The sequence below is a fragment of the Schistocerca cancellata genome, chromosome 5 (genome assembly GCF_023864275.1).
Source record: "Schistocerca cancellata isolate TAMUIC-IGC-003103 chromosome 5, iqSchCanc2.1, whole genome shotgun sequence".
Lineage (NCBI taxonomy): Eukaryota > Metazoa > Arthropoda > Insecta > Orthoptera > Acrididae > Schistocerca > Schistocerca cancellata.
Window position 1 is genome coordinate 247762711 of NC_064630.1, and position 23918 is coordinate 247786628.

Genomic DNA, 23918 nt, shown 5'->3' on the forward strand with positions numbered 1-23918 from the left:
ACCTCAAAGTAAAGCGAGCCGTAGCTAGCAGGTGGCATTCATTTTTGTATTTGACTGAATTTCTTTTACAGCTGAATCAAGTCATAATTTTTATTAAATCTATATCTGCATCTACATAGATATCCCGTAGTCCACCGTACGACGTGTGGTAGAGTATACCCCACACCAATATTAGCCATCTCCTTTCCTGTACCACTCGCAAATAGAGCGAGGAAAAAACGACTGTCAATGCGCCTCTTTATTAGGCCTTATTTCTCGAAGCTTATCCTTGTGATCCTTAAGCGTAATGTATGCTCGAAGCAGTAGAATCGTTCTGCAGTCAGCATTAAAAGCCGGTTCTCTAAATTGTCTCAACAGTGTTCCTCGAAAATAATGTAGCCTTCCCTCCTGGAATTCCCATTTGAATTTCCAAAGCATGCCGTAACACATACGTGTTGTTCCAACTTACCAGTAATAAAACTAGCAGCTCGTCTCTGAATTGCTTTGACATTTATTCCGACATGGGAGGGGGGAGAGTCGCAAACATTTCAGCAGTACTCAAGAATGGGTTGCATTAGCATTCTATATGCCGTCTTCTTTAAAGACGAGCTACACTTTCCCACAATTCTCCCAATAAAACGGAGTCGTGAATTCGCCTTCCCTACTACTAACCTGACGCGCTCACTCCATTTCACAGCTCTCTGCAACGCTACGTCTACATATTCAGAAGACCTGTGTAAAGCTGCACAGTGCTAATGCTATATTCGAACATTACGGGATTGTTTTTACAGCTCAACGCCATAACTTACATTTTTCTACATTTAGAGGTAGATGTTACTCATCACAACTAGAAATTTTGTATTCTCCTCACGCAAATTCGACACGCTACCTTACACCGCAGCATCATCAGCAAACAACTGTAGATTGCTGCCTGCCTTGTCCGCCAAATCATTTACTGTATGTATATAGAGAATGACAGCGGGCCTATCCCACTTCCCTGGGAACACTCCTTGTCTCTGATGAACACTCGCCGTCGAGGACAACATACTGGGTTCTATAACTCAAGACGTCTTCGAGCCACTTACACGCCTGAGAACCTATTGCTTATACCTTCATTAACAGCCTGCAATGGAGCACCGTATCATTTGTCGTGTTAAAGCACCATCTGTCCTAAACTCTTGCTCATATCAACGATTTGGTTGAAGCTTGTGACTTTCTGTGGTCTACAGACGTTAACAGTCGTAAGATTTGTGTCGAAAAGTTCGTTACCAGCAATAAAGCCTTCCTGCTAACTCATATGTTGAATACAAAAACATCGGAAATGCACCCAGCACAGGCAACTGGGAAAAGTGTGATGCGTAGCATTTAAGACAACCTACCATCCACTGACAATCTTAATATATAGCCTCATCACCGTCTCTCGGTATTGCTTTCAATCTGCTCCTGCAGCTATTGAAACTAATGTCAGTGATGGAGAAAAAAATGCTTATATTTTACGATAAAACAGTGCAACTGACCAACCTGTTTCACTGCAGACATCATTGTCCAAAATGTTTGAGAAGGCGATGTATTAATGTATTCTAGAGAAGCATTTTGCCTGAGCAACGTATTTTAATAACATCCAAGAAGATATGGGGATATGGGGATAAAATCGTATGAAGAATTGAAAAGGATGTCGACAATGGAGAGAGGGACATGGCTAAATCGACAAGGTATAGCCTTTAGTTTATGATGATGATGATGAAGTTTAGTGAACCACAGTTTCGATTTCAGGAGAGGTGCTCAATTGAAAATGACATTTACACGTAATTTTAAAAGCAGTATAAGCATCAATTAACAATATAGCACCGTCTGCTTTTTTCCACGGCCTGCCTAAGGCATTTGACTTTGTGAATCGCAACATTCTTGTAGATTAAATGAGGTTTTATTCAACTGATGGTATAGCCAACCAACAGACAATGTCATAGCTAACCAAAAGAATGCAGAAAGTTGTACTTCGTAATTCAACCAATGATATCAGATTCTTCTGCTTGAAGAGAAATCACGTATTTGGTTCCCAAGGCTCAGCTCAGGTCCGCTATTGTTCCTCAGATATGTCAACTATCATCCCTCGAATATACAAGCAGATTAGTTATTTTTGCGGCTGACGTTAGTATTGTAACTAAGCCAAGCATACTTAGAGGAATAGAAGAAATCAAAACAATGTTTTTAAAGGTATCGTAGACTTGTTTTCTGCGAATGTACTCATTCTCAGTTTCAAAAAGGCATACCACACCCATCTAGACACATTACACCAATGATACGTGCAACACATTATGAGAAAACAATAAACAGAGTGGAAACATCAGTATTTTGAGGTTTCCATACTTATGAGATTTACACTGGAAAAAAACACATTTTGGAACTCTTAAAACAACTTAGTTCAGGTACATTTGCACTTAGAATCATATACAACCACCCGCTTGACGAGAAATTCATACCAAAATACCGGAAAGTTGCACAGTATACAACAATACTTAAGAAAGGAAGTAATAGGCTGAATTACAGACTCATATCACCGACGTCGATTTGCTGTAAGATTTTGTAACATACACCAAGTTCGAACATTACGAATTACCTCGAAGAAACTGTTTATTGATACACAGCAAGGATTCATAAACTATATTTCTTGTGAAGCACAACTAGCTCTTTATTTGCACGAAGTAATGAGTGCTACCGACAGGGGATCTCAACTGATTCCATATTTCTAGATTTTCGGGCGGTTTTTGACACCGTTCCTCACAAGAGACTTCTAATCAAATTGCGTGGCTATGGAGTATCGCTTCAGTCGTGCGACTGGATTCGTGATTTCCTGTCAGAGATGTCACAATACGTAGTGATCGACGTAAAATCATCGGCGTTTCCCTCTGTTGTTCCCAATCTGTATAAACGGTTCAGGAGACAATCTGAGCAGCCCTTTTAAATTGTTTTAGATTGTTTGCAGACGTTATTGTTATTTACCGTCTAGTATAGTCATTAGAAGATCAAAAGCAATTAAAAACTGACACAAGTACGGAATCTGTGCAGCGCGATAACTGTCAATTGTCAGTGAATAAGGAAACGTGTGTGGTCATGAAGATGAGTGCGAAAAGAAATCCTTTACATTTCTGTTACATGATAAATCACACAAATATAAAGGCTGTATATTCAACTAAATACCTTGGGAGTACAGTTACGAACAACTTAAACCGGAACGGTCACATAATGTTGTATGGAAGGCAAACATAACACTGTGTTTTATTGTCAGAACACTTACGCTTAGAAGATCCAACAATCTGCTAAAGAGACTGCATACAATACGATTGTTCGTCCTGTGCTACTGTACTGCTGTGCGAATGGCATCCTTACCAGGTGGGATTGACGGAGGACATCGAAAAAGTTCAAGGAAAGTGACCTCGCTTTGTATTATCGCGAAATAGAGGAGAAAGCGTCACGTATCTGATAAAGAAATTGGAGTGGCAATAATGAAAACAAAGGGTTTTTTGTTAGGGCGAGAGCTTTTCCATGAAATTTCAATCACCACCAACTTTCTCCTCTCAATCTGTAAATATTTTACTGCCACAACCTACATAGGGAGAAATGATCATCATAATGAAATAAGAGAAATCGGAGCTCGCACGTAAAGATTTAAGTGTTCTTTTTTACCACGTGCTGTGCGAAAGTGGAACGACAGAGAAGAATTTTTAAGGGAGTTCAGTGAACCCCCTACCAGGCACTTAAGTGTGAAATGAAGAGTAGACATGTAGATTTAGACGTAAAGCCGGCCGGAGTGACCGTGCGGTTCTAGGCGCTACAGTCTGAAACCGCGAGACCGCTGCGGTCATAGGTTCGAATCCTGCCTCGGGCATGGATGTGTGTGGTGTCCTTAGGTTGGTTAGGTAAGAGTAGTTCTAAGTTCTAGGGGACTGATGACCTCAGAAGTTAAGTCCCATAGTGCTCAGAGCCATTTGAACCATTAGACGTAAAACCTTTTGAGTCTTGTGGAGAGACAAATCAATAAGCTGACATTTTCTGCATATTTACATTCAGTAATGTCATACAGAATAATGTCCTTCGGTAGCTCATCTTTAGGAACGAAAGTCTTAATTGCTCATAATGGCGCTGTAAGAATAAGACGTGGTGCTCATCCACAGTCATGTTCTAGACATTTGTTTAAGGAGTTGGGCATGGTGACTACTGTTTCACAGTATATTTATCCCCTTATGGAGTTTGTTGTAAACAATCCATTGCGTTTCAAAAGGGACAATGACGTATATAAGTATAGTATCAGAATGAAAAATGACATTCATTACTCAACATTAAGGTTGTCTTTAGCACAAAAACGGGTGCACAATGATGTAAGCAAAATTTTTGATCCTTTATCCAGAGATACATAATTTCTAACAGACAACAAAGTAAAATTTTGAACTCCCTCTGTTCCGTAGAATAATTTCTATTATTGTATTGTGTAAAAAAGTTGGCGGGAGGAACTACCAATTAAAATCAGTACATATAAAAAAAGAAGAAAAGCACTTGTAAATGTGTAGACTTTACAAATTGAAGTGTTATTTGAGTTTAAAATGACTCGTTTCACATCATTACGATTTATTGTGCAAACGATAAAATAACTCGCCAACATGAACAGAAACGAACGTACCATAAAAGTTCCCTTATGATCCGAAAGAGCGTCTTATAGATTAAAAATTCTTTACAAATATACAATTATATCAGTGGCAATATCTCGCCCAGGTGTACCGCCGCAGTTTAATTCCCGCACCATTGCTAGGATAAGTAATAAATATATTAGTGTCAGTGGTGTTGAGTAATAGTTGTAATTGCTAAATATGAACAAAGCTTCATGACCTTTCTGAATTCCTGTCAGATGCCATACAGAATCTGCGGTTGTTTTAAGCATGCTATACCGTAGATCTCTCCAACAAAAAACTGTCTTCAGTAGTTGGAACTAACGTCACGTCAAACCTGTCTACAAGGACTGTAGCAGGAGTTATCCACATTCATCTTTTGCACAATATTAGAACATATTCATATCTCAAATGGAACTATCTAGAACACAATACGTTCTTCCCCACAACGACCCGCCTGGATTCTGAAAAACATCGGTGTTACGAAATCCAACTCGTACTATCTCACGCAATATTCTGAAAGCCATGGATCAAGGCTTCAGGCAGTTGCAGTATTTCTCAACATTCTAAAAACATGTGGCTCTGCTCGAGACCGACACTTACTACCAAAGTACGACGGTATGAGACATCAAACGAAAACCCTCAACTAGCAGACGCATGAAGTTACATGGCAATTATCACGGGAATGCCTACTTATAAAGTTTCAAGAATCATTGTTGGGTGAGAAATCTAGGATTATACTACAGTGTCCTACGTATCTCTCTCCAGGGATCGTCAGGAGAAGATCAGACAAGTTATAGCGTGTTCGGAAATTTTTAAGCAAATCGTTTTTCCCGCGCAGCATACGCCATTGGAATTGCAACAAATCTCATTACGTCGTGCAGTGGGCAGTACCCTCTACCATGCATTTCGCAGCGGTATGCAGAATATAGATGTAGATATGTATCCAAAGGTACAAAAGTGACAGATCGTCAGCTCCTGAACGACGCAGTATCCAGAATATACTTTCTGCCTACGAAGTATACTTTCTGTCAACAACGTCACTCACTAACGGGGAAATGCTTTCGAAAATATCATATTTGGAGTGAGCAGACAAAGAATATTCTCATATCTTAAAAAATACAGCAATGACCTACTTTTTAAATGTAATTTTATTTATGCTAATACGCGCTTCGGGTTTTCACCCATCTTCAGTTGATATAATACATGTACATTCTTAAGCTGTACATTGTTAAAACAGCGACAACAATTTGACTACTGCAGCTGGCATGTGCAAATTAACAGTTTTGTTTAGCTACTATACTTCGTGACTGGCTAGATGTACTTAGTTTCTTCTCTGATTGTTGTTGTTTCGGTTTTCGCCTTTGTAATCATGGCACACCCTCCTACTTTTTCACTTCTATTTTCCACAAAAATAAAGAAGAATCTAATAATTTCTTCATCATCAGCAAAAGTAGTAACTGCAGCTAGTACGACAGTTTTGTAGACTGTGTAAACCTTCCGAATACCGAAAAGCTTCCAGGAATGTAAATAACCTGTATGTTTCTTTTCTAGAAGACTAGTGACTAACGAACAGCTACTTCCTGGGTTGATGGTTGCGCCGTATATTGTCTAAGGCTTGCGTGCAGTTTGACATAGTTGAAGTAATGGCACATTAACGGCATTTAAGGCTGAAATAAAGCAAGGAATGTTTCCGCCACGCCCAATAATTCAAGCAAGTTCCGAAATGTAAGCCACTGCGCCTTGAACCAGTTTCTTACCTTACGCTACCTACAGATATCACAATTAAAAGTTCTTCAGACATCTGTGTGCCAAAATTCAATTCAGTTTACTTCTCACACGAAAATTCAATAGATGTTTCTTGAAATACATCTGAAAATAAGTGCAGGAATTGCCAGTTGTGTAATCAATGGAAATCCGAAGTTTAATTGTAAACATTAAGGTTTCATCATGCAATGACCAACAAAACTGTATTGAAAATAGTAATTTAATATCATTGAAAGGGTATTTTCCTCAACTAAATAAAAATTCGTATGTTAAGATGAAAACATCTTTTCGCAGTTCTGTTTAAGGGATGGTGTAAGTCGGCCACAGAGTTAATTCTTTTCAGTGACGTCATCACGAATGTGTGTTACACTTTTCTAATGTTTTCATTGCTTTCGTGGAATGTCTGACGCTAACATGGAAAGTACGCTGCGTCATGGCGAAAACGTTGCCTAGCAACGCAGCAGAGCTGCGCGGCGATGCTACATTCACTTGCCTGCCATCTCTCGGCAACAGGTTGAACTGATGCGGCGCTCCTGCCATCTGGCAGTGGTTTTGAAACTCAGACCGCTATACGAAGAATGCCACTAACACAAAACCTGACAAAACTTACATTGTAGGTCATGCTATGGCTTTTTTTGTCAGCCTTGCGTATAGAATGATTTCTTTTCTTCTCATTACGAATTTACTGAAGTTTACGCATGCATGACATAATGGAAAAAAATGGAAAGCGCCACTCACCGGTACCAGCTAATCCCTATGGCAATTATACCAACGATGGCTGCCGCACTGCATCCGGCCACTATCGCTGGAAAATAAAGAAGTACAATACATTAGCGTTTACCTTCAAATTCCGGTATTATTTATGAAATTGTGCAAGTATTCAAGATGCCCATTTTTCAATTTATATTTCATTACCTAAGTGTTTCATTTCACTAAGATACCCATAACACCAAATGAGCTATCAAGAGGACAAATTACCTGCTTTCATATTTAGCTGAGTTACCTATCAGACATTTCACTTAATAAGTAGATCATCAGCGCATAAAGGCTACCGGTATCTCTTAAACAACTTCCCACTGCAGATACACTTTCGTGTTATCAGTCATTTTCACGTTATCCGTTACTTTCAAGTAATCGTAAAAGAAACGTTTATTCTCTTTTATGGAAACTATTGCAGTTTCTCTCACAATCACCGCATAATCAGTCAAGTCACTAATAGGTAAATTCAGTACATTACATGACAAACAATTTTTCTTGACTATTATAAATGTCACTGTTAATCTAATGTGTATTACGATTTTACTGGCTGTGCAAATTATATTTAATAGTGTACTCTCTGCTAAAATTAGATTTGAGAATTAATATGTTCAGGAACTCTTTTAATTACAGCAGATCTATCTCCAATTATATAAACGCTTTTCTACAAGATTTTAGTGAAATCTACCTAGCTTTAGTATAATATGTACCAAAATACTGTCACATATATAAAAATATTGGCCAATGGTGAGTAGGACTTGTAGACAGAGTGTTCCACACAAACTTAATAATGTAAATATTTAGTTAATCCATCTTGGGAACCGAGAATCTCAACGATTTTTCGCTGTTATCGATATCGATACTAGCAAGAAATTCCATGACCATATCAAAATTTCTCCAGAAGTTCGTCACACTAGGCCAGACATACAAAAAGAAGAGAGCAGGAGACTTCACTTTATATGTAGAGAGAGAAGAGTTAAACATTTTATATACTTATTACATCATAACTACATCTTATATTTTATGTTTGCTGCAGTAAAGTTCGTTTGTTACACTACTGATAGATAATGAATACAATGTGTGTTCAAATGGCAAAAGATATTTTTTGTATGATGTAACTACAATTTAACAAGTTTCAGATTTTTTACTTTAGTTGTACTGTGACACCCTGCTTCTTGCCATATTTCATGATTCTAGGTCAACACAAAGTACCCTATAGGTTTTGATGAATGAGTTTTCAAGAATAAAAATATGTGATACAAATGATAGAATGTTTTGATTACATTGGCTTAGAAGCTTGAATATTTTACACTGCCAAGGGACAACAGCCTTTAATATGTGACAATTTTGAACCCGATATGCCTAACTGAATAGAGAAAAAGGAGTCGTAAAAGATGGATGGACAAACAGCAAAGAGACAGACAGATGGATCAAAATATATTTTTTCGTGTGATATAATTACAAATTAACAATTTCCAAATTTTTTCATTACTTGTTTTGTGAAACTCTATTTTCTGCCAAATTTCATGATTCTAGGTCACCAGGAAGCACCTTAAAGGTTTTGATTGAGTTTTCAAGTATCAATATAAATGACACAAGATATTCTGTATCTTTTGATTGAAGTGACTTAGAAGCTCAAACTTTTGCACCTGCCAGAGCCCATAGACCTTCTTAGGTGACATAAATTTGAACTTGATACTTCTACCACATTACTGAGAAAAAGAGTTCTCAACAGTCGGATGGACTGACATGACAGACAACAAAGTGATCCTATAAAATTCCATACTTACAGATTGAGGCACAAAACCCTACTGAACAGAAATAGGTCAAATCAATTAATTTTAATCAAAATTATATGCATACATTTAAGTAATTCAGAATGACATGTGATTCAGTTTAAAGAGCTGTCCATATGAACGAAAATTTGAGGACTGTGCAGTAGAAAAGGTAAATTATGGTTGGAGAGTCTATCAATGATGACATCATTAGAGATAGATTGTGAAGGAGTATTTGAATTTACAAGGATAAGAACTTCCCAGTTAGAACTATAGAACGTTTTTCTACAGATCTCCCAGTGAGTTGAACTGAACTGATAAAAATTATAAGTTAGTTTTGTGATTGTTAATATTTGATTGATTCTCCAGTGAAAGAATCTACAATCCTACAACCAGAACCAGGCAGGATATGTTCGAATCAAAGGACAGGGAAATCGTACCACAGTAAAAAATTTAATTTCTTCATATACAGCTTCATAGTTGCAAAAAGTCCCATGAGGACAATTAATAATAATAGTCATTACATAATACATTACATAATTACTTTCATAGCTCTAGAGTGAGCCAAAGAAGGCAAACAAAATTGGGGGAAACAGACATTGGAATATGTACAGTGCTGACATGGGGTGTAAGCTATACTTTGGGATGGACAGATCGGTGTATAAAAGGAACTGTGGTGAGTTGCATCTAATCAGTCAGAAGACTGATTGGAAAAAGAAAAAAAGAAAATGTCACTACTGTCACAGTGAAAGATGTCGATTCTAACATAAATGATTATGTATACAGGTTAGTGAGAAACACCAACTCACAGCTTACATGGTGCTGATTTTTGTATAACTACAGCTATGCAGAGAACATAAATTTTTAACATACAACAGTCATAAAAGAAAAATGTTGTTATAACATAGAGGTAATAATCAGTGATATTGAAAATTTCAAACTCTTAGGACTAAAGATAGAGGGAAAATATTGTTGATTATATCATTTTGTATAGAAATGTTATTTAAACCAAAAGACTAATCTCACCTTCTACTGACAATGGAAAATGGAACCTTCTTTACATCAATTAATTTCATTGTATCATCACCTAGAGCATGATATTTTGAGGCAAGCCTCTGCAGTCTGAGAGAATATCATAAGAGCAGAATAGGGCAGTTACAACTATCTGTGGTGTCTGTTTGCAAACTACATCCAGGTCATTACTAAAATGTTTCCAGAGTCTAATCTTGTCATCCCTGTTACATACCCTCTTGTGGGTACTGAAATGAGATAATTTTACCTTAATTTTGGTACAAACAGTTATATACAACTATGTGAGCTTCATACTTAATATTCTTTCAGCAGGACTGATAAATTTTAATCATAAGAATCAGATTATCAAACCTGAATTGAAGCCTCCTGGTCACAAACTTCTTGTGTACAGCATACATGCTTGACAGTAGTTTAGGACATTTCATTGTACACTATTATGTAACTGAATATACTTTTACAATATTTTATTGTTTATTATTTGTTTACTTATTTTTAGTTTTGTATTTTATTATGCAGTGACTTGTTTCATGATCCATTTGATTTAGCTCTAATAGTCTTGTAGATATGGTAAAAGATATAAAAATTTGGAAAAATAAACAGAAAATGTTTTGTTAAATGATTTCTCTAAAAATAAGAAATTAAATAATGAAAAAAAATTGCCATGCATTTGAATGATGCTCAGAATCATGCACAGTGTATGAGATATGTCAAATGTTTCCCAAATCTATTTTATTTTTTACTTGTGGACAAATCATTTCACAAAACTTTTTTTCAGAATTTTTTGTTTTGTGTTTAAGTTTTGTTCAGAAAGCTTTCTATAGATAAAGAGAAAGTAGTAAAACTTCAGTTTATGCTATAATTTGATGTTTATTTAATTTTTTTCAATATCAAAGACAGAATTTCATAATTTCTACACCAATGTAACTTTTTGGATGGAAAATATCTGGTCCTTGAACAGGTGAACTTCTTGAGACTTCATCTACATGACAACTAGCAACAGCTGTCCATTAAATATTTCAGTTTTCCCTCAAATCAGTAATTACGTTTTTCTTAGTTACTCTTTACTTCCCCATTTGACTATGAAAATTTAGATAAAAATTCTCTCTTAAATCACTACTTTAATTTTTCTTAATTATAATGATTAATCTCAATCAACTTAACCTTTCTTTACAAAAATGGTTTGCATGCTATTTAGTTTGATACACTATTTGTCTATTTCTGACTCTTTGTCTTGGTATGAAAATATGCACAAAAACTCACATTGTTATTTTACCTCAAATCACTAATAAATTTTCTGTTGATCACCCTGTTTGGTTTCAAACAATTAATTTTTTTTTTGCAAAAGTACACCTCACTTTGATCAATTTGCTAGCCCATCTGTACCTTTCTCACTCTTTATCACAAATTCAGATAAATTTTTCCCTCAAATCACTTAGTACAATTTTCTTTATTAATCTGACTGCTTTCAATCAATTAAAATTTTCTTTACAAAAATATACCTCCAACTGGTGAATTTAATACTCATTTGTTCCTGTCCCACTCTATTTAAGTATGAAAATTTGGAAAAAATGGCAGTTGTAATTTACAGTGTGTCTTGTTTTCACTATGCTGAAATGTATAAAATCTGCAGTTGCATCAATATTAAATATTGTAATTTACCTGTGAAACTATCCTACATCCATAAAAAATACGAAATAGTAACAAATCTTTGTATATACAAAAGCCTCTACTTTTAGTATGTAATAAGAATCACAAGAGAACTGGAAAATTCCATTTTCTCTAAATTTTCTCGATATTGCTTGCATAGTAAACCAACTATCATTTTGTTATGAAATGGTTCAATGAAGTTCATCACTCACAATTGAAAAGCGACAGCTAAAAATATTTGATAAATTGCAACTGCCATTTACAATATTATAATTCTCCTTAACACAAATATCATTTTTATGGCTGCTGATCTATAAGCACAATGACAAAGTGATATTATGAATGCTCAGTTTCAGAATACTATACACATTCAAAGTTATTTATGACTTTCCTTAGTGTGCTGTAATACCGTTTTCAATATGAAAGTATTCATGGATCATTTACATGTATTGTTTATTTTAAATATCTAATCTTTCCAAGCAAACATAGTCGTATCTACTCGCAATTCAGGTTTCTTTACTTTTAGCCTCAGATACAACTGCATTATTTACGCCACTATTTCCAGAAGTACCAGTGAATTTATGAAAGAATATGCGAATTTGGGGTTTATGTTAGATATATGACACTTGTCAACTAAAAAACCAGCCAAACTTTTCCCACTGACATTCTGACCAGTTTTCTGTTGAAATACTGCTGTTTATCCTTTATATTTTATTTGACAGTGTCTCATCTAGACACATAACTAAGCACTTATCATAGTCTGATAACACAGTTATGACAGATTAGGCATTGCTTATTTATTTGTTGTTAGCATTTTGTAAAATAAAATTGTTATTAAACTACTACTATCTAAAAGTTTTTAATAGATGAAGTTTAAGACCTAGCATAGGTCATAAATAGTAATTTAAATCAATTTTTCGATGAAAACCACGAAAAAACAGTTAACCATTGTTTTTGTGTTACAGCCAGCACAATACAGCTTCACAATTCACTATAATCTCATTTTTCATTTACAATTACAATTAAAAGAGTCATATGTTCTAGTGTTATTGCACTCCACACCCTTCTCCTTCCTTCTATTTGAATCTTAATGCTAATATGTTTAGTTTATAACATTAACTTTTCGATTTTGTTCATTTGTGGTAAACTGATGTCGACACAAGAACGTCACATCAGTACTCTTCTGTTGCTTAAGACTGTTCAAACGTACAGACCCACATCAGATAGACTGTGACTGTTTATATGTTACATTTCTTTATGTTCACCAGAAGTTCAGGGATTCAGACTGCATTGGACATAGCTAAATGTTAACCTTAGATTTATAAAACTATTAGAGGACTCAAACAAGTGAGCTCTATCCATCGATTATATGAAGGACTGATAACAAAACTACATGGCATTATTGATTTACATTCGGGTATAAATAGCTCCTAACAGTACTCGAGTGATTAACATTTAAATTATTCACACTGATAGAAACCTAGTTTTTCAGTGATGAATGAATATACTGCATTTTTAATCCTGTTTGCTGTTTGTTTCTCACACACTCACCAGTCATTTCTAGGAAAAATAGTTGAGCCACACTACGGTATTCCCAGTCATACAATTTGTATAATTTTATTTATTTTAAAAATTTTCTGTAAGGAAATTGTACTCAAAATTAGAAAAACACACTCACCAGTCACTTCAAGGAAAAATAGTGAAGCCACACTACGGTATTCCCAGTCATACAGTTTGTTTTAATTTTATTTATTTTAAAAATTTTCTGTAAGGAAATTGTACTCAGTAGCGATCTAGAGGAATCAGAATCTTCATTAAACTGGGGGGTGAGGTTAACAGATTCCATGTGAGCAGGGCCTTAAAGTCAATATCACAAAGTGATAGTGGAGGTCAAAGCAGTCAACTTGTGCCACAGATGTAAAGGAAATATTTGTGGAATTTCTTATACAGGCAATAAAGACTGCAAATTTCTTGGTCTACACTTGGGTGGAAATATTTGACCAGGAAACAACATTAATTTTGTGTCCAGGAAAATGAGCAGTGTCTTGTACTTGCTTAGTCAACTGTAGAAAACTGTATGTAATAAACGCTGAAAACAATATACTGTAAGGCAGTTTTCCCATTTCCATGTTATTGGGTATAGCAGTGGGAGTGTGCTGCTGATTCACTCTCATTTCTACAAAAGGAAGCTGTTAGGCTGATGCATGATCTGGGGCAAATGGAGATCATTCCTAATGTTCTTATCAAAAATAAATATCTCACGTATACTCGTTGTCTACATATGGACTGAGCACATTTTTTTTAAGCTGTCAGGATGACATACATAAACGCTATAATGGGCATAACAACAAATCAAGAAATAAGCATAGCCATAGCAGACAGAATGGATTTACAAGTAACAGACCACAGTCCATATATAAGTGGCACAATGTAGTATAATAAAATTATCCAAATTAAATTGTAAATAAATGTGTGTATTAATTGAAAGAATTCTTGTCTGCTTGTCTATCTTTAAGAAAAGACAGAAGAAACTTGATATTGCAACTGCAATTAAAATGTCCTGGAAAGAAAATTGTGAAAGATATCACAAAGGCTGCCCACAGGGCTCTGTTTGTGGTCAAGAGTTCTGGGTGTTTTGACACAGTCATTACTGAACCAGTTTCAGAGTATAACAAACACTAGTGGCCACATCGCCTATACATATGATATGTTATTGTAGTATCTGCTAACACAAGGGCTAAACTAGAGGAAAAAGGCAGGGAAGTTCTTGAAAGACTAATCAACTGGTGCATAACTAACGATAGCAGTGCAGAAAACAGTCTACATTTTTGTTATTTTACTAAAAGGAACTTTAGCTAAAACGAGAAATTCCACAATCAGGATAAATGACCAACCCATGAAAATAAATCGGAATTAAAATCGGTGAAAAGCAAAACATTCATAAACTGAAATATACTCTGTCCGAACAGGCCTCAAATGCCCCAAACATTCATGCACATGTAGAAATCGTCTGCCAGAGAGGAATTAAAATCCTAATAAAATAGCAACAATTAGCCAAAAATGTTTTCAGCTGCCACTAAATGCAATAAGAACATACCACAACGCAATCTTACTCTGTATTGTGGGCTATGGGTCGAGTGTTTGAGTCAGAGCCAGAAAGGTAAGGATAGCACAGGGTCTGCGGCGAACACAGAGGAATGTACTCCTGCGCCTGATAGGCACTTACAGAACGAAAATGATTGAGGTTTGGCGATATTAGACTTGCTACCTGTAGACCTATCAGTAAGGAAGAGAGGTGCACAATACTGGATCAAAAAGCACGAATATGATAAGATAAAGGACATATTGGGCACAAGAGCTGTAGTGAATATGAAAATAAAAACATGCATAGATAGAGAACTGCAAGAAATCTGGGACAGGGCAGAAACAAGGAGGAGAATCTACAACTTCCTACCTAGCATAAAAGAAAGAACGAGAATGACATACTTCCTTCTGACCAAGTGAGCTATACACAACCTGTCACGACATATCTCGTATCCCAGCTACTTACTAAAAAACACAACAGTGCACGAGACATTGTGCACGTGGAGCAATCAGTATCCCAGCACACATCGTCTGGGAGTGTGCCATAAGACAAGATATTGCAGAGCAGGACAGGAATGCATTTGGAAATACAACAGTCTATAATATAATATGAAATGAGGAATAGTGGCATAACATGCACTCACTCACAGCTAAGATATCAGCTTATGAACTGCAGGCCTACGTGGCTGAGGGAAAACCAAGAAAAACTCCATGACATCTGGAGAACCTGACAGCCATTTCCCAATTTCTGTACATTGGGTGGCACAGCAACACAGTCCCTGTGAATCCTGAGTTGCACCCGAGTGCGCCAGAGGCTAGCCATCGAGGCAAATGAGAAATCCAGCTTGGTTCTCATTCCAAGTACAGCAGTTTAGTGTAGTATAAAGCTGTCTATTACACTGCTGTAGTAGCGTAGTCAAGATCATAAATTACAAAATTTGTGATCTACCAATGCCGCATAGTATAATAGTCCAGTAGTGTGTGCCTTCTGGATTCCAGATGTCAGATATCTGTGCACCACATGGCCAAATGATAGTATGCAAATGTTATCTTTAGTCATTCTTATTTTTTTGTTTTAATGTACTTATTCTATGTAGATTCCCCACCTCCTCCTTAAACAGCATAGTGCTTAGTTATTATCAACACATTTCTAATCATGTTAAAATATTATCTACTTTATTCATGTCTTTTCATGGGCAACATTTGATCCATTCTTTTATATAGATAACAGATTAAAAGAAAATAGCAAATAAATAATAAAAAAAATATATTATATATTAGCGTTTGTTGGTCACTAAATGTTGGCATATAAACATGAAACATACTAAATATTTGTATACAATGTCACATTTTCATATGATGACTATATGCAAAAAAATGTAAAATTAGAAACACAGCAGCACCGAGTGTGAGGAAATAACTTCTGTCTTATGAAAATATTAATGATACTTAAGAATAACTAAGTGCTGTGTAGCATTCACTTCATTTAACCGTAAACTGTAATATAGTGATATAGAAATTTATAATTCTGCCGGCAAGAAAGTATCCATACAAGTGTTCACTCATTACCCTATTGAAGAGCTTTCAAAAAAATAAATACTTCCAATCATAGACACATTACCCATAAAAGCCCACTCTATGAAAAATTTGACTTCTTTGAAGTTTTTGTGCTACTTAGACCCAGGAATGAAGATATTTATTGTTTTGACATTTAAGTATATTTTGCTTTACTTTTATGCTACCTTTAACCTATTTGCAAACTTTTAACACAAAATAAATTGTAAAGTACTTTTAAGGCATTGTCTAATATACTCTCTAGCACAGCAAACATTGATTCTTTATGTAACTTGGATTTTTTCATGTAAGTAGTTTGTGAGATTTAAGATACTTTTAAAATCTCTTTCTTCCAGAAAATTCATATAAAGCAACTTCCAGAATTCAGAAAAAATAGGTAGGTAGATTAGAAGACCAACGCAAGTTGTAAATATGCATCAATCGCTCTTTATTCTGAAGTGTTCTCCTACACAAGAATGTTAGCCATATAAGTTATAAACAGTCTGTTTGACTATTGGCTATCCTTATGCTCTTTTTTTTTAAATTACTGCTTGTATACGTTTATTTAAGCTTCAGAACTCTTAAATACTCTGCTTGTGTCATATATGTACCTATATACACCAGCTTTTGTTTTTAAGGTACTTTAAATAATCTACTTCTCTGTTCAACATTCATTATTCATTTTCTTAACAGTTTGTTAGTGATAGTGCATATTGCTGAAACAGATGACTTGTGAATGCAAAGTTATAGTCAAGTGAGTATTTAATGATTCTTAAATAGAATAAGCTGTTATTCTTTCTATTTTTTGTAAGATATTAAAGACTACCAGAAAATGAAATTAAATATCTCTTTAAGGCATTATTTCGTCCTTTGAATTGACCTTTTTCCACATGTTCAATGAAAAAGTGGTCACATAATGTTTTATCTGTAAAGCAAGGTGGGATGATATTAGAGTCTCAAGTAAAATTCGAAAGTTTTGACCATGGGAGGTACTAATGAACACACAGATTATCATGATAAAGCTTAGAGAATTACAGGGTACATGAGATGTGAAGTAAGATTATTTTGAGCAACAAGGAAAAGAAATCTAAAATGGATCAAAAGACCTTATTGACCGAAACAAGTAAAGAGATTAGTGGCGTGAGTTAGTTACTTTCCTTCATGCCCATAGTTAATGTTTACAATATCTCAGTATAGTGTAAGATATTTCAGATACTCCTAATACTTTTCTGAATATAAAAAGGCGACTAGTTAACTGTTTATAGGAGTATTGGGTTGGATTTATAATCGAAAAACACACTCATATGCTATCTATTCAAAATTTCTGTAGAATAGTAAGAATTTACAAGGAAAAAATGGTTACATTTCATTTTTAAACAAACATTTTTTGATTATGGAAATGGTAGAATATTTTTTAGTAAATTTAGCCATGTTGTATGGAATTGCTTGAAGTCAGCAGCTGTCTTATAAATTTATGAAATAATTTTAGTGTTCCGTTTTTACTAATATTTATCAGCACGACGAATTCGGCAGCATGCTATTCATCAGGTGCATTACAGTTACATGTATGCTATTATGAGTATAACGAGGATTATCTGCTGGGTGTACCAGTAGGGTTATATACTAAAATTTTTGCTGTAAATTTATTTGTTTGGCACACAGAGCTCAGTAATGAACACATCACCATCAAGTAAGCTAAGATAATCGCCAACAGGAGAAACAGAATTGACTTTCCACAGGTCACTGTGTGGAATGTTAGGTCCCTTAATCGGGTAGGTCAGTTCAAAAACTTAAACTGGGTAATGGCTAGGATGAAGTTCGACTAGTGGGAGTTAGTGAAGAGCGGTAACGGGAAGAAAAGGACGTTAGGTCAGGTCAAAACAGAAGAGCTGTAAATCAGGAATGGCCAAACAATGAATAACAAAATAAGAGTGCAGGTGAAGTACTATAGCCACGCGGAGTTGCCGCGCGGTTAGAGGCGCCATGTCACTAATTGCGCGGCCCCTCCCGCCGGTGGTTCGAGTCCTCCCTTGGGCATGGGTGTGTGTACTGTTAGTTTAAATTAATCTAAGTGTCCGCCCCCGGTAGCTGGGTGGTCAGCATGACAGAGTGTCAATCCTAAGGGCCCGGGTTCCATTCCTGGCTGGGTCGGAGATTTTCTCCACTGAGGGACTGGGTGTTGTGTTGTCCTAATCATCATCATTTCATCCCCATCGACGCGCAAGCCGCCGAAATGGCGTCAAATCGAAAGACTTGCACCCGGTGAACGGTCTACCCGACGGGAGGCCCTCGTCACATGACATTATTATAGTTAATTTAAGTAGTGTGTAAGTCTACGGATCGATGACCTTAGCAGTTTGGTCCCTTATACAGGGTGTTTCAAAAATGACCGGTATATTTGAAACGGCAATAAAAACTAAACGAGCAGCGATAGAAATACACCGTTTGTTGCAATATGCTTGGGACAACAGTACATTTTCAGGCAGACAAACTTTCGAAATTACAGTAGTTACAATTTTCAACAACAGATGGCGCTGCGGTCTGGGAAACTCTATAGTACGATATTTTCCACATATCCACCATGCGTAGCAATAATATGGCGTAGTCTCTGAATGAAATTACCCGAAACCTTTGACAACGTGTCTGGCGGAATGGCTTCACATGCAGATGAGATGTACTGCTTCAGCTGTTCAATTGTTTCTGGATTCTGGCGGTACACCTGGTCTTTCAAGTGTCCCCACAGAAAGAAGTCACAGGGGTTTATGTCTGGCGAATAGGGATGCCAATTCACGCCGCCTCCTGTATGTTTCGGATAGCCCAAAGCAATCACACAATCATCGAAATATTCATTCAGGAAATTAAAGACGTCGGCCGTGCGATGTGGCCGGGCACCATCTTGCATAAACCACGAGGTGTTCACAGTGTCGTCTAAGGCAGTTTGTACCACCACAAATTCACGAAGAATGTCCAGATAGCGTGATGCAGTAATCGTTTCGGATCTGAAAAATGGGCCAATGATTCCTTTGGAAGAAATGGCGGCCCAGACCAGTACTTTTTGAGGATGCAGGGACGATGGGACTGCAACATGGGGCTTTTCGGTTCCCCATATGCGCCAGTTCTGTTTATTGACGAAGCCGTCCAGGTAAAAATAAGCTTCGTCAGTAAACCAAATGCTGCCCACATGCATATCGCCGTCATCAATCCTGTGCACTATATCGTTAGCGAATGTCACTCGTGCAGCAATGGTAGCAGCGCTGAAGGGTTGCTGCGTTTGAATTTTGTATGGATAGAGGTGTAAACTCTGGCGCATGAGACGATACGTGAACGTTGGCGTCATTTGGACCGCAGCTGCAACACGGCGAACGGAAACCCGAGGCCGCTGTTGGAACACCTGCTGCACTAGCTGCGCATTGCCCTCTGTGGTTGCCGTATGCGGTCGCCCTACCTTTCCAGCATGTTCATCCGTCACATTCCCAGTTCGTTGAAATTTTTCAAACAGATCCTTTATTGTATCGCTTTTCGGTCCTTTGGTTACATTAAACCTCCGTTGAAAACTTCGTCTTGTTGCAACAACACTGTGTTCTAGGCGGTGGAATTCCAACACCAGAAAAATCCTCTGTTCTAAGGAATAAACCATGTTGTCTACAGCACACTTGCACGTTGTGAACAGCACACGCTTACAGCAGAAAGACGACGTACAGAATGGCGCACCCATAGACTGCGTTGTCTTCTATATCTTTCACATCACTTGCAGCGCCATCTGTTGTTGAAAATTGTAACTACTGTAATTTCGAAAGTTTGTCTGCCTGAAAATGTACTGTTGTCCCAAGCATATTGCAACAAACGGTGTATTTCTATCGCTGCTCGTTTAGTTTTTATTGCCGTTTCAAATATACCGGTCATTTTTGAAACACCCTGTAAATTCACACATTTGAACAATGAAGTACTATAAACAATATTGTGAAGGCGTTATCATAACCAAAATGAACATGAAGGCAACATCCACAGTTGTAGTGCAAGTTTACATGCCAATTCTCTCCACACATGATGAAGAGATTGAAAGAATGTACGACGAGATAAAGGAAATTATTCAGATGGATAAGGTTAACGACAATTTAATTGTGATGGAAGAGCGGAATTACACAGTAGGAAAATGAATACAAGTAAAAATAATAGGTGAATGGATATTGTGGGATACTAATGGAAGCATTAATAACACCTGGTTTAAGAAACTTAAGAGGAGGTTGTATACGTGGAAGAGACGTGGGGACGCTGGTAGATTTCAGATTCTTTATGTAACGGTAATACAAAGATTTCGAAACCAGATTGTAATGGGTTCAAATGGCTCTGAGCACTATGGGACTTAACAGCTGTGGTCATCAGTCCCCTAGAACTTAGAACTACTTAAACCCAACTAACCTAAGGACATCACACACATCCATGCCCGAGGCAGGATTCGAACCTGCGACCGTAGCAGTTGCACGGTTCCGGACTGCGCGCCTAGAACCAGATTGTAAACTGCGAGTCATTTCCAAGGGCAGTTGTGGAATCTGATCACAATGTATTGACTGCGAACTGCAGATTAAAAATGAAGAAACTGCAAAACAGTAGGAAATAATGAAGATGGGACCGGAATGAACTGAAGGAACCAGAAGTTGTTTAGAGTTTCAGAGGGATAATTAGATGACGTTTGACTGAAGCTGGGGCAAGGAATGTTTGCATATTGTAAACAACCGCTCCCTAAATAAGAGCGGTAGTGATGGGTCGCGCCATAGTAACTCTGGCATGGGACTATTGCCATCCCTCAAGAAGATTCAATGGCCATCGTCATTGTGCAAACGGAATCTGGATTTGTCTCTAAAGAAGTGGTTTTAAACTTGTTTCGAATTACGCTTCCACAGCCGTAAATGCTTTAATATACAGTTACTAGAATACACTGTAGGTCACACGGGGTGTCTTCTGACGCCGGCCGTAGTGCCCGAGCGGTTCTAGGCACTTCAGTCTGGAACCGCGCGACCGCTACGGTCGCAGGTTCGAATCCTGACTCGGGCATGGAGGTGTGTGTGTGATGTCCTTAGGTTAGTTAGGTTTAAGTAGTTCTAAGTTCAAGGGGGCTGATGACCTCAGATGTTAAGTCCCATAGTGCTCAGAGCCATTTGAACCATTTTTGTGTTCTAATGTCACGGTGTCCACCCTGGTGGTCTCGCGGTAGCATTCTCGCTTCCCGAGCGCGGGGACCCGGGTTCGATTCCCGGCGGGGTCAGGGATTTTTCCTGCCTCGAGATGACTGGGTGTTGTTGTGTCGTCTTCATCATCATCATTCATCCCCATTACGGTCGGAGGAAGGCAACGGCAAACCACCTCCATTAGGTCCTTGCCTAGTAAGGCGGTGCGGGTCTCCCGCATCGTTCCCCTACGCTCTGTAAAGAAGCATGGGACTTCATTTCCATTTCCAATGTCACAGTCAACCGCCACAGCGCAGTAACCCTCGACTTTCATAAACAATTGCGTTCATTGCATTTTTGGGGGTAACTGATTCCACTAACTGTTATGCAATCGTGCTGTCATACAATAGTTGATCCTTCAGACTTTTTACGAGCAGTACATTACATTTGTTTATGCTGACTGTCAACTGCTAATCGCTGCACTACGCGTCGATCCTTTACTGGCCTTCCAACATCTCGCTGCAATTTTCAAACGTTGCGACCTCTCATCCGAGATTGCGATTAAGTGCAGTTTGACACAGTGTATTGAAGGGTTTTTAGAGTGCGTTTTTAATTCTTTTCAGTGAAACATAATTGTCTGTTGTGCGATCGTGAGTTGTGATAACCACTGCAGACAACGAAAAAGTTAGGAATTAAATTTTTTTCGTATAACACAACAACAATGAGGCGAAACAAAAAGATGAGTAAAAGCTTGTAAGCGTGTCGATTTTTTCAGTTGGTAATGTCTATGTCTGCTCGAAAAATTTTGCTGGTTCACGTCTGAAAAGTAAACCGCTGAATCTTCCCCCGAAACGTATGTTGAAGCCTTATCCTGCTCCAGCTTTATACCTCCCGTTCTCCAGAGTTGATGAAGGGGATAATTATGAGTCTAATAACGTGAGAAATATTACGGCACAATAACAAAGAAGAAGAAGTAGGAGAGAACTTACAGGTAATTTGATAGCAACTAATGAAGAAAGCAGAGCAAACATTGACTATGAAAACAAACTTAGTCCACATGCCCTGGCGGACCCATTGGTACCAACCGACCGCCATGTCATCCTCTGCCAATAGCGTCACTGGATGCGGTTTGGAGGGGCGTTTTCTGTTTTTGTGATCTGGAGTCTTTCTTCCGAATACCTGTTTGGTTTCGTACGGAAAACTTCAACCGTCTTCATTCTTTACACTGACATTCACTTCACAGAAGATATCACCACGCGTTGTCAAGCGACAGCCAGCATACTGACTTCAAACCAGAAAAAATTTCACATTCTGATTGCTTACTGCACCATATTTTCACTTGGTGGCAGGAAGTGGAACTATACATTTTTTCAACATACAGAGGGGTCCAACTGGCAAACTAATTGACGGAGTTGTCTCATCTTTGGTAGTGTAACAGTTTGTAGTTCCGGCAATCGCCACACAAGCGTTGTATTGCGTTGTTTTGTTTTGTCAGATGACAGTCGCCAGATAGTCAGTGTTTTGTTCTTAGTTGCACCTAGTTACTAGAGTAAACATGCCTGGCGCAAGGCTTACATTCGATGAAAGCAAGTCGGTTTTGAAGTGGTACTTTAAGTACGAAAACATTAATGAGGTTCAACGGCAATGGCGAAATGAGTATCAAACAGAGCCACCCACACGTTTAATGATTCGTCGCATTCGAGACAAATTTGAAGCCGAAGGCTGTGTTAAAGATGTACACAAACAACGATCTGGAAGACCTGTAACAGTAACAAGTCCAGTTAACTCCCGTCGTGTGTTACAACAATTCACTCGCTCACCACAGAAGTCTGTGAGACAGTGTGCCCGTGAAACTGGAGTGAGTCGTTCAAGTGTTCGGCAAATTTTGAAGACAGCAAAGTGGAAGTGCTACATCCCACGACTGCTACACGCAAAGAACGAGGACGACCCAGATCGTAGAATGGAGTACTGCGAGTGCTTTACTGACGATGAAGAGTTTGCAGAGATAATTGAGTGGTCTGATGAGGCACAGTTCAAACTCAATGGTACAGTAAATCGCCACAATTGCATCTAATGGGCCGCCGAAAATCCGAACTTCCATGTAGATAAAGCCGTGAATTTGCCAGGAGTAAATGTGTGGTGTGGGTTGTCTTATAGGGGCTTGATTGGGCCATTCTTCTTTGATGGCACAATTACCGGTGAGGTGTACCTTCAGAAGCTTCGGACATCCATTTTACCTGCCATCCGAAACTTGTATGGAGGCGGAAGAGTTTACTTTCAACAAAATGGTGCCCCAGCCCACTGCCAAAATCGTGTTAGGGGTATCTCGACGGAAATCTACCAGGAAGGTGGATAGGCCAGACCTAACTCCTCTGGACTTTTACCTGTGGGGAACACTAAAGGACGCCATTTATCGACAAAAGCCCCGCACATTGGACGAACTTCGAGAATCCATCGTACATTCATGTGCCAATATCCAACTGAACGCGTTGCAGTCA

General features: G+C 37.8%; 1 protein-coding gene across 2 annotated transcripts in view; it reads right to left on the reverse strand.

Moving 5' to 3' along the window:
- Positions 1-23918, reverse strand: part of LOC126187589 (protein cab-1) — a 1183411-nt gene that overhangs the window by 363361 nt on the left and 796132 nt on the right. For both annotated transcript variants that reach the window (XM_049928771.1, XM_049928770.1), the window contains exon 5: positions 7146-7212. In XM_049928771.1, coding sequence (XP_049784728.1) covers positions 7146-7212 — 67 coding nt within the window. The remainder of the gene's footprint in view (positions 1-7145; positions 7213-23918) is intronic.